This window comes from Salvia hispanica, chromosome 3 (genome assembly GCF_029641045.1).
Source record: "Salvia hispanica isolate PSC_SH4W2 chromosome 3, Shi_PSC_v1, whole genome shotgun sequence".
NCBI lineage: Eukaryota > Viridiplantae > Streptophyta > Magnoliopsida > Lamiales > Lamiaceae > Salvia > Salvia hispanica.
In genome coordinates this window covers 44,137,030-44,147,420 of record NC_142694.1, presented here as the reverse complement: position 1 = coordinate 44,147,420, position 10,391 = coordinate 44,137,030, and the positions used below count along the sequence as shown (strand labels likewise).

The 10,391-nt window shown below is 37.4% G+C and overlaps 2 protein-coding genes across 3 annotated transcripts; both read right to left on the bottom strand.

The window, feature by feature from the left end:
• Window positions 1-699: 699 nt before the first annotated feature.
• On the bottom strand, window positions 700-4,042 carry LOC125216016 (uncharacterized). 2 transcript variants are annotated; one of them, XM_048117617.2, is made up of 7 exons: window positions 3,955-4,020; window positions 3,393-3,856; window positions 2,511-2,609; window positions 2,222-2,266; window positions 1,560-1,697; window positions 1,096-1,452; window positions 700-905 (listed from the first exon to the last, which is right to left on the bottom strand). In XM_048117617.2, the coding sequence occupies exons 2-6, from the start codon at window positions 3,783-3,785 to the stop codon at window positions 1,099-1,101; spliced, it is 1,029 nt and encodes a 342-aa protein (XP_047973574.2). In that variant the 5' UTR covers window positions 3,786-3,856; window positions 3,955-4,020; the 3' UTR covers window positions 700-905; window positions 1,096-1,098. The 2 variants fall into 2 exon arrangements, with proteins under 2 accessions (XP_047973574.2, XP_047973575.2); XM_048117618.2 differs by having other exon boundaries at window positions 700-901; window positions 3,393-4,042.
• Window positions 4,043-4,713: 671 nt separating this feature from the next.
• Window positions 4,714-9,308, bottom strand: LOC125212674 (glycerol-3-phosphate dehydrogenase SDP6, mitochondrial-like). Its single transcript, XM_048112903.2, has 7 exons — window positions 8,871-9,308; window positions 7,447-7,920; window positions 6,698-7,029; window positions 5,874-6,034; window positions 5,430-5,688; window positions 4,989-5,301; window positions 4,714-4,903 (listed from the first exon to the last, which is right to left on the bottom strand). Exons 1-6 carry the CDS (start codon window positions 9,220-9,222, stop codon window positions 5,002-5,004), a joined length of 1,878 nt encoding a protein of 625 aa, XP_047968860.1. The 5' UTR covers window positions 9,223-9,308; the 3' UTR covers window positions 4,714-4,903; window positions 4,989-5,001.
• Between the last annotated feature and the right edge of the window lie 1,083 nt (window positions 9,309-10,391).

Below are 10,391 nucleotides of genomic sequence, written 5' to 3'. Positions count from 1 at the left end.
TGGATTTAGAATTCAATTCAGCCCAATTCAATTTCATAGAATTCCAATCAATTCTAATTCCGTGTTCCAAATGCACCCTAAATGATTTTGATTAATATTTGTGTGTTTATTTTGGTAACAAGCCGCTTTTTTTTTTTTTTTTCCTTATTGGCTATCACTTCCTATCCCGACAAATCGTTTTTCATTATCATTTATACTGGTTAAAAATATTTGTCCAGAAATTATAGCATTGCACAAAATAACTAATTTGCCATTTAGCCCTAGTTTATAGTAGTCTTGGTTCTGTGTGTATATTTTACTCTTTAATTTTTTATTTTATTTTATAAGTAATTAAATTTTAAGCTTTGTAGAAATAAGATAAAATAAAAAAAAATTAAAGAACAGAATATCACAAATCTCAAAAATACATATATACACACATAAAAAATGTACTAATATACTGCTCCATGATTTAATATATTTTGTACTACGAGTGCCTATTATAATACTTTAGTGATCTATTTGAAAACTGTTATGATAGTATTTGGTTATTAATTTGAGATGTGAAGATGTACAAAACTTTCCATCAGAAACTAGGGGCATTTTAGTTGAAAAATATTAAAATTGCACTTCATGTAAATATATCAAAGTTGAGATTTTTTATAATATTTTTATTTTCCAAAAATCACAAACGTGCAAATTCAATTTCTTGGGACTCTATTTATAATAGAAAAAATGGAGAAGGAGAATAAATACATTTATTTATCTATGATTTTTGTTAGGTTTTGACAGGAGGAAAAAAATAAGACATTTCCTTAGTACTCCTTGAGAAGGCACCTCCAGAGGTGCATGTTGTAGAGCTTTACAGTTAGTCTTTGGCTGCACCTTCATATGCTCCATAATGTTCATCTACACTTTGGATCTAACTGATCAAAAAAGAGAGAGAGAATGAGAAAGAGAGAGGCAATGAAGATACAATCCATTCAAAACACAACATTCAAATCAGGACGTGACAAACAATGAAGAAACAATTCCTTCAAACCTCAACATTCAAAGTGAGGTGCATTAAAACCTAATTTTCAGCCAGAAATATACACGAAAAGGCGTTCGAGGTACCTTCTAGTCAGTGAGACTTAGGTCACCGTCACTGAGGTTGAATCTTTGAATATTCAAAGGTACAGTTTTCTCCAAAACTGAGACATTGATGTTATTCCAAACATCTGACTTTGTAGGAAGCCATGCGATTTTCTCGGCAATCGCCATATCTTCAGGGAGTACAGAACCAAACACGGTGTATCCATTTTGCCACTCTTCATGATTTGCAAGGCTGATGAAGAATTCAGGGCCGGATCCAACCCATGCCATTGAACCCCTTCTTATGGTTGAGCTGTGCTCCGATGGAATCGGGTCGAATGTGGCTTCTTGGGCTTCTAGTGTTCCTTGAATAAGAGCAAACGGAGGGCCATATGAAGCCTGACAAGTTTAAAAGTAGGAAATTTTGAAGACTCTTAACAAGAAAGCAAAGTAGTATACTTGAACTTTTTCTAAAGGTTTGTAAGAAGAAAAGGTTATAGCCTTACATCTTCTATGTGGTTTCCCTTAATATCCCAAAACTGACCCCGGCCTTCGGCTCGATAAAAATGGCAGCCTGCACAATGTCGCAGAGCCAACAACTCTAGCATGTATGCAACTGAATGTGGGGAACATTCAGGCAAAAGCTGTGAGAAAAATAGAAAAATCATCAAAAACAAAAGAAGGATTTCACAAAATGAAGCATTTGAATTAGAATCAAGACTTCTGCTCAGCCATGGTGTTTGGTTGACTTTAAAATAGACTTATTTTTGTGGGAGCTTAGTGTTACAGTTTATAAGCAGTTTACGAGCTTGTTTTTCCAAACACTTCGCAACAGCTTATAAGCTCGTTCACAACTTGTAATCTCGGCCAACACTCCCTATATCAAGTTGGCTGTCCCAGTTTGCTTAACTTATTGTCTGAAGTCTGGCGTTACTCAAATCAGGCGAATGATAATATGAAAAAAATTTATACTTATATACGTAACATTTATTTTCTCCAAACTCATGTAAAGCACAAAGCACTATGCACTATGCAGCCAGAGGAATAGCATTATGAAGCACTGAAGCTCTTCTTTTATTTAAATAGTGTAATAACTTCAGCAGTTGAGGTTTTGATGAAAACAAGTCTAGTTTTACTTTTACCGAATACAGAGGACATAAGATTTTACCTTGATGTGAAGGTTCCCATACTCCGTCTCCAATGCAATAATGCCCTTTTAAGAAGAAAGAGAAGCGAATTGTTAGCCCTAGGAACCATGAATCATAAACTCGTGCGGTGATAAGAAACATTAGCTGCTTAGAAAGAATGCAGCGATGGTGAACACAAGGAATTAAACAAAATGGCGTACATTCCATACGACCAAGAATATACTGAGCTTAATAATCATTTTAAGATGCACAGAATGCATATGGCGATTGTTGTCAAACCACCACATGACACTAGGCTATCGTGCATACCTCCCCTCTCCCAAAGACGAGGCCCGATGTCCACATGACTTTGTTTTCAGTATATTGTTTTTCGGGAAGCAGGACATCCTTTTGTTTCTTCAACCAGCACTAAACGACATAAAGCAAACAGAAATAATCATGTCAATTTCATAGTGATAGCTTGTATGTAAAATCGAATTGTAACCTGCATTTCATAGACAATCAATTCGATTTTACATACAAGCTATCACTATATGTCACTTATTTCCCTTCAATGATGTAATCCGGGACAAAATCATAAGCGATAGCATGCTACTGTTTGCACTCAGCTGGATAATCACACACACAATACTCAATTACGTAAGAACAGAGTAGGAATTGTATTGATGATAATCGAATGGTTACAACTGAAGAGCAGAATAATAAGAATGCAATTTGCTCAAGATCCCCAAATCTCAGCCCGACTTCACACGCTCAAATCATGCCTCTCATATGGTCTTTCCCCTTTTTATTCTCCTGACTTCCTTCTCTCTCCTAGCTGCATTCGGTTAGGATTCCATTCTTATAAACTGACCTGGCTCAAGTCTCCTAAATTCCTAATTACCTATCTCACTAACAAACGTGCTACTGCACTTCTACATTTCGTGCACGTTTTATTCGTCTTCCTGGTGTGCTTGTCATCAATTGATAGAATGCAACAGCTACTATCTTTCAAAAACAAACAAGATTCAAAATTGCTCTAACTTCTGAGATAGCCAACTGATGACCACAACAAAAGATAATTCATCTACCAAAAGCTCATGAAACAGCAACCAATCCAAGATCAACACAGTCCAAATTATCATTCAAGAACACAAGACAAGAAGCAGAACTAACAAGCATGACATTAAAAAAAAACTCCAAAGTACTAACCTCACCAAATTTCTCCCCACAAGCCTCCTTATTCCCACAGAACACCCACGAATCACAGAGGCACGGCCCGTCCTTCCCCGTGCACATCGCCTTGCAAGAGCTGCAGCACTGCTCGGACGAATTGAACTTGAAATCAGTCCCCCACTTGACAGCATCACCCCACAGCTCCAAATTCGGAATCCCACTGCAACAACCCCCACCTCCACTCACCTCAGCCTCCGAATTCCCACCATCACCAAACCCTAAAGATCCCACCTTTGAATCACCAGACGACGAGGGGCTCATCACAGTTGCCATGAAAATGTAGACCATGCAGAAAGAGACTAAACCCATCAACAGAAGCACCATAGACCCAAACCTCACCGGCTCCACTTCACTCCCCCTCCGACCCATTTGATACAGAATCAAGAAACCCAGAAACCAGAAAACGATTTCTTTAATTCTTGCCGACCATATTTCGTCACCTTTCAATCAAATTCACCCATCTCTATTAAGAGCTCTCACTGAATACTTACATTTGTCAAGAATAATTTTTCAAGAAAGAGTGCTTGATTGATCTTACTTGAATTTCGCTCTCCAACGAGCTGCGCTGGGATTTCTCTAATTTCTTTACTTTTTGGGTTTTTTCTTTGTTCGTGTTTTGTAAATCAGTTATGAGAATATAAAATCTGAATTACTTTTAAATGAAATCAACGTATATTAGTAAGTATCTTTAGCAAAGAGGTTGTCTTTAAAACAACAAAAAAAGCATTGTACCATACTAATTAAATAATTAGTATACAGTTTAGGTTGAAAATATTTTTGTGATGTGAGAATCGTTTTCCACGTATTGATGCATCTTCTTATTAAGAGCGAAAACATCTTCTTATTAATTCTTTGCAACCAAGATATAACAAATTAAATTGTAGTACTACTATTTTCTATTCATCTTTTCATTTCGTTTCTTTTTTGAAAATGGGTTCATTTTCTATCTCGACAATGTTTTGATGATGCGCTAAACGTTTCAATCCGACTGATTTACTTACCATCTCAATAATTCATAGTAGTAAAAGACATATTGCTTACCTTTGTGTGAAATCTTTAAAGTTAGTAAATAAAGTTGTTACAGAATTTCTATTTTGGAATTCCCGTAGCAAATATCGAATTTTTCGTTAATTGGCAATTTGAACCACCAGCGAATGAAAATAAATAATCTCTAATTAACAATATATCACTCCATAGTCGAGACCTCAACTTCAGTAACTTAAAATTGACAGCGGTAGTTCGATCATAAGCAAAATAAATTAAAAGGATCGATAAAGAGAATGCCAAATCCCACGATTTTTGTTCTTATGAATAATGGGTGGATTTTTATTTCAATCTTGTGTTTGGAGGCAAAAGTTGAAAAGGAGGAGCAAATCAAATACTGCCCCAAACTGTAAATTAAAAATACAAATAAAGTAAATATAAAATGAAACTATGGACCTTTTTGCGTGGTGAAAATGGACCAAGTAGATTTCAAGAATGTGTACCTGTAATAAAGAAGACGAGATTATGATTTCTGATTTAACTATATTTGTCACAATTTAATAGAAGAAGTAAAGTAATCAATCCTACATATAGTAGTATATTATTTATGTTTGCCATCGTGAAATTGAGCATTTCTTGACGACTTAAAGGTTTCCAGAAATTCTTGAGCCTTTTGCAGTTCCTGATTTTGCGTTGACTTATCCCATTCGTGTTCCGAAGCCAATATCTCGATGATACGGGGCACTGCCCTCCTGGCAGCATCAGTATCAAGAAAGGCAAGCCGAGACCTTCTGGCTATGAAGTCGACAGCTGATTCGCAATATTCATGCCGAGCACAGTATGCAACTTCAGCCTCCAGGATAGGGTACCCGTGGGCTAGTCGCTTGCCCAGGTTTTCATTCTGATGCATATAAATACTAAACAATTTAGGCTAGAGCAGCAAATGTGTGAGTCATGTTAAAGCCTATTCGGGTTTAGAAAATTATGCAAGACATGTGTGTTTGCAGGAATAATGGAGGACCAGTAAACCTGAGCGATGGCAGCTACTCGTTCAGCAAAAGTGCCATAAGCATGTGATAAATGCTTTGCAGCAGCAGTGTCCATTGCACCAGGCACAACCTTCCCACCATATGACGTCTTCATGCGCACATACTGCTGAGCTAGTACGGTAAAAGAAGCAGGATCCCATCCATCTGCGCCTATAAGTTGAAGGTTGTAAGTCACGCACTTGCTCGCTGGGCTCAACTTTCCAGATCCGATAGCTACATTAACAGCATCCTCTGCCATGCTGGAATAGATTTGAGTAAGTAACAGATGCTAACTGGGAAATTCTAATAACTGAAGGATTAAGCATAGATGAATGGTTGAAGAGAGCAGCAGGGATGCATGCCACTTGTTCTGATTGTAATCTTTCACCAAAAAAGTGGAAATAATGAAATGTTCAGTCACTTTATTATGCAACTATTGATTTACCTTCTATATGTAGTCCACTTTCCACCGGTAATTGTGACCAAACCAGGTAAATCTTCGCATACTACGTGATCCCTGGAAATGCTCTCAGTGCTTTTGGCTCTAGGATCAACAGCCAATGGTCGAATGCCACTCCAAGCAGACAAGACATCTGTGCGTCTTACCTAAGAATCATTCTTAAACATTACATTCCCCTTGAAGCATAATAATTGGACAATAATATTTAATAAGGCTGGCGGGAGACGGAAAATAAAAGGAGAATCATTCGTGCATATTCACTAACCAATTCCACCCAGATCAATACTTCTTCAAGCTTTCAATAGTAGTATGATTGAAAAACAAAATATTGAAAATTCCTTTTACCCCGAGGACGTGAATAAAGCCATGTCATGCCTACAGACTCTTCAGGGATGACCGGAACTGGATATCATACAACCAACCAAAACAATCTAAGGATATCTTACAGACTAGATAACCAAGAAGCAGAATTTCAACTTGATACACTGAACCAGCACATAATATCGACATTAATGGCTGCGCATCAAGCAAAAGAGCAGCAAAATATGGAAACTAGTGTTAAGGGTTTTAAGGTCTAATGTGAAATATATTGGAATTTATTACTGTCAATATATTCAGCCCCTAGATTGAACCAAAAGAAAGAAAAAGAATTTAATTAGCTGTGAAAGAAAAAAAATGAGATAAATGATTTAGCAAACTAGCAATGATTAAAGCCAAAGACGAATGATAAACACATAAAAACAATAAAGTTAAAAAAAGTAAGTTGAGATTGATTGGAATCGGCATTTAAGCATATGTGATGCACGAACCTTAACATTAAGATAATCAGAAATGGCATCCAATATGAATTCAATCTCATCCTCATGCGGCTCTGGTAGCATTGTAATAGATGTATTCGAGTCAGTGGTGCCAGCAACTGTTCTTCCCAACCATGGAAGCATGAAGATAACACGGCCATCCTTGGTCTTGGGAACAATCAAGCCCATTCCTTCTGGAGAATAGTAATCAGGAAGCACTATATGGACACCACTACTGGGGCAGATCATTTGCTTTGCATCTTTGTCTGCCATCAACCTGACAGAGTCACAGAAGGGACCAGCAGCATTTACTACAACTTTGGCATATGTATCAAACTCATTGCCTGCAAAGGTTGACATAGCAAAATATGAAACGCCAGACCAATTGCAGCAGAGGCCCCAAGATAAGCAAATGAAATAACAGTAAGACATCAGATGCAGAAACAACATTAGAGTTAGCATTCAGGAATCAAGGATCCCAAGGCAATAGAAAAATCCACTTTACATACTCTCTCTTGGATTCATATGCGTCAAAACTGCAGTGCAAATATGTTACTATATAACTTTCTACACTGATATTCATGCAAAGTCTGGTGTGGGAATAAAAATAAAAGGTCAGAGAAAAATGTCACAGTGATGCATAAAGTCCATCAAAGACACTTTAATTGAGGATTGATCATGTTTGAACATGTCATAAAATAAATCAAATCAAGAAAATCATGAAACAAAAACTAATGGTTAAGTGAAATTGATACAGGTACCTGATAAATTATTTCTAATCCGAGCTCCTATTATACGCCCAGTACCATCATCCCTAAGAAAGGATATAACTTCAGCATGATTCACTACAGCAGCTCCTGCCAAAGCAGCAGTACACGCTAATGCGACATTTAAACGTGAATCATTCATTTGTCCATCATAATAAACAACGGTTCCTTTCAAACTCCGGTCATTCCCCTTTCTTGCTAAAGTAGGAAAGAGTTCGACAGACTCCTGAGCTGAATAGTATCGTGACAGGTGGAGTAAATGCCTGCCAGCTACCAGGTCATACATTTTCAAACCCATCCAGTAGTACACTGCCTCAAACCAGCTAAAACACGGTGTCATACAAGGTAAGGCATTGCAAAGGTGGGGGGCATTCTGAATAACTTGTTTGCGTTCCTCTAAAGCATGAAAAACTAGCTTCAACTGCCCATAATCCAAGTTAAAAACAGCTTTCTCCAAATAACGGACTCCTGAAATAAATGACGGTTTAGAACATATTATGGGGTCCTCTAAACCCATAGTAGGCAACAAGGGACATGAACAAAGAAGGGCATAATGTGAAATATTGTCGTTCAAACTAATGGCAATCGAGGATTTAAAAGTAAGTCATAATAACAAAATATAACATATAACTTTAATTTGATGCCGCTGAAGCGATAAAGGTTAAATTGTGGATTTATGTTTAAAACCATCTCTAAGAAACAATTAAACAGGCACCTTCTGTGTGAATCTTCTCATTAGGCAAATAATTCCTCTTATCACTTTAAGAGCATAAACCAAGTGCAATAGTTAGGAAATAAGTACAATAATTTTTTTTAAAGCATAAACCTAGATAGTCTCTTCAACAACAATAGCTTCGTAATTCCACAAAGTAGTTATATTACAATTGGCTTAATTCTTATAGTAGATGGAACATGGAACTAAATTGTGTATTCCACAACCGTTCCAGCGTAACAACTTTCATATCTCATTTGCACTAAAAGCTTTTATCTATTCCACAGAGTCAAACAGCTATTGCACTACAAAATTCTAATCAGCATTGCTAAAGTTTTCCCGATTAAAATTGTGCTACAGCATCAACGACCTACTACTACAAAAGCATTTCACAAATTATGTGAAAAATTGAGATATTAAGTTTGTATTCAACACACAAACCATCTCTATATGAGTACTACTATAAACAAGCTAAAACAAAATAATTTTTTTTAGCAATATGCAATAGATTACAGTTTTTGTTCACGTGAAAGAACAGAATAACTTCTTACTTTTAGCAGACAGTCACAGTTACTCCATGACAGTTAACAAACGTGATCAATGCATCCTCGCCTCATCTCATGCGGTAACACCGTACAATTCTAACTTCCCAAGGTACAACTCAATGCAGAAAACGCAAAATTGGAAGGCAAAAAAAAACGCAGACCTCCATGGATGAGTTTGGTAGACCTCGAGGAAGTGCCGGACGCGAAATCCTCCCTCTCCACGAGGCCGACGCGAAGGCCGCGCGTGGCGGCATCCAGAGCAACGCCGCAGCCGGTGGCGCCGCCGCCGATTACGAGGATGTCGAGGGGATTAGCGGCGCTGGAGGCGATCAAGGCGGACTCCTGGACATCGCGCGCCGGCACGGCGGCGTTGGGGTCGGCGATTCTCCGCTTGGCATTGGTGAGACCGCGGTCGCCGGCGGCGATTGGGGGATTGCTGAGGATGGTGAAGTACGCGCCGCCAGCCACGGCGGCGACGGCGCCGAGACGCCGGAGGCGTATGGAGGGTGCCATGAAAGGGGAAAATTGCGATCAGAATAATGTAATTTGTGCGATCAGAGCAGAGTATGGGAAGAGGAATAAACGGATTGCATCAGTTATGGGACTCAACACTTCATATATATATATACTGCCTTGAAATTGCGAATCGAATATACTCACTTTATATTATAATTATTATAATAATAAATAGGGAGGTGGCATAGAAATGTCATTGGATTGTCACATACAGAAAAGTATACTGTTTTTTAATAAAATGGGTATTAAAAGTAAAAACTTATAATTAAAAGTTCATACCGATGTTGTGTCAATACTCAATAGCTAGGAACCGCCGACGTGTCACACAAAGAGCTTAAATGGGAAGTGCTGATGTGTCACACAAAGAGCGTAAATATATGGTTGAATAGAAATATTAGACTATGCTTAAAGTTCATAGCTTTTTCAACTCTTACCCGCTTATATATTTAGAGCATCCTCGTCCGTGCTCTTAGCTAAGAGTATGGAGGTGGACCCGTACCCACTTTTACTCCTTATCCTTAGCTAAGAGCACAACACCCACATCCATGCTCTTAGCTAAGGACAAGCTCAATGATCCCATTATTCTATTATTCAATTTAAATATTTCAATTACTAAAAATATTTTTACATTATAAAAAATATATTAAAAAATAAAAATTACATAATTAAAATCCTAAAAAATAAAAATACATAATTAAAATTCTAGAAAATAAAAAAATACATAATTAAAATCCTACAAATTAAAAATTCCTATAATTAAAGTGTTATGGGAATTTTTTGTGTTGAAGTGTGGGTATTTATAGATGAAAATGTGAATTTTGGGGGGAAAAAATCGAAAAATAAATTAAAAGTGGGTAGAAAATGGATATAATTTTTTGGGAAGTGGGAAAATATTTTTTTTTATTTAAAAACATTTTTTTAAATAAATTTCGAATTTAAAAAAAAATCGAATTTAGCTGTTGGCCAATAAGAATACGCCACGTAGGGCTGCTCAGCGGCACGGACGTGCTCTTAGCTAAGAGCAGCGCCGTGCCGCTGGCACAGACGGACGAGCTCGTGCTCAGCGGCACGGACGGACGGACGCCACCGCTGCAGATGCTCTTATAGCATGGATAAGGGAAATTGAAATGGAAATGAAAATAGTTAACGATATCATTAAAGATTAG

Bases quoted from the DNA above. Each gene is read 5' to 3' on its own strand.
- LOC125212674 (XM_048112903.2), bottom strand. From the start codon at position 9,222: ATGGCACCCTCCATACGCCTCCGGCGTCTCGGCGCCGTCGCCGCCGTG. The intron at 7,921-8,870 runs GTCTGCGTTTTT...CATTTATTTCAG, and splicing joins TACCAAACTCATCCATGGAG to GAGTCCGTTATTTGGAGAAA. The intron at 6,035-6,697 runs GTTCGTGCATCA...AATGATTCTTAG, and splicing joins CTGATTATCTTAATGTTAAG to GTAAGACGCACAGATGTCTT.
- LOC125216016 (XM_048117618.2), bottom strand. From the start codon at position 3,785: ATGGGTCGGAGGGGGAGTGAAGTGGAGCCGGTGAGGTTTGGGTCTATG. The intron at 2,610-3,392 runs GTTAGTACTTTG...TATGTCGTTTAG, and splicing joins GTGGGGAGAAATTTGGTGAG to TGCTGGTTGAAGAAACAAAA. The intron at 2,267-2,510 runs GTATGCACGATA...TCTTCTTAAAAG, and splicing joins TCGTCTTTGGGAGAGGGGAG to GGCATTATTGCATTGGAGAC.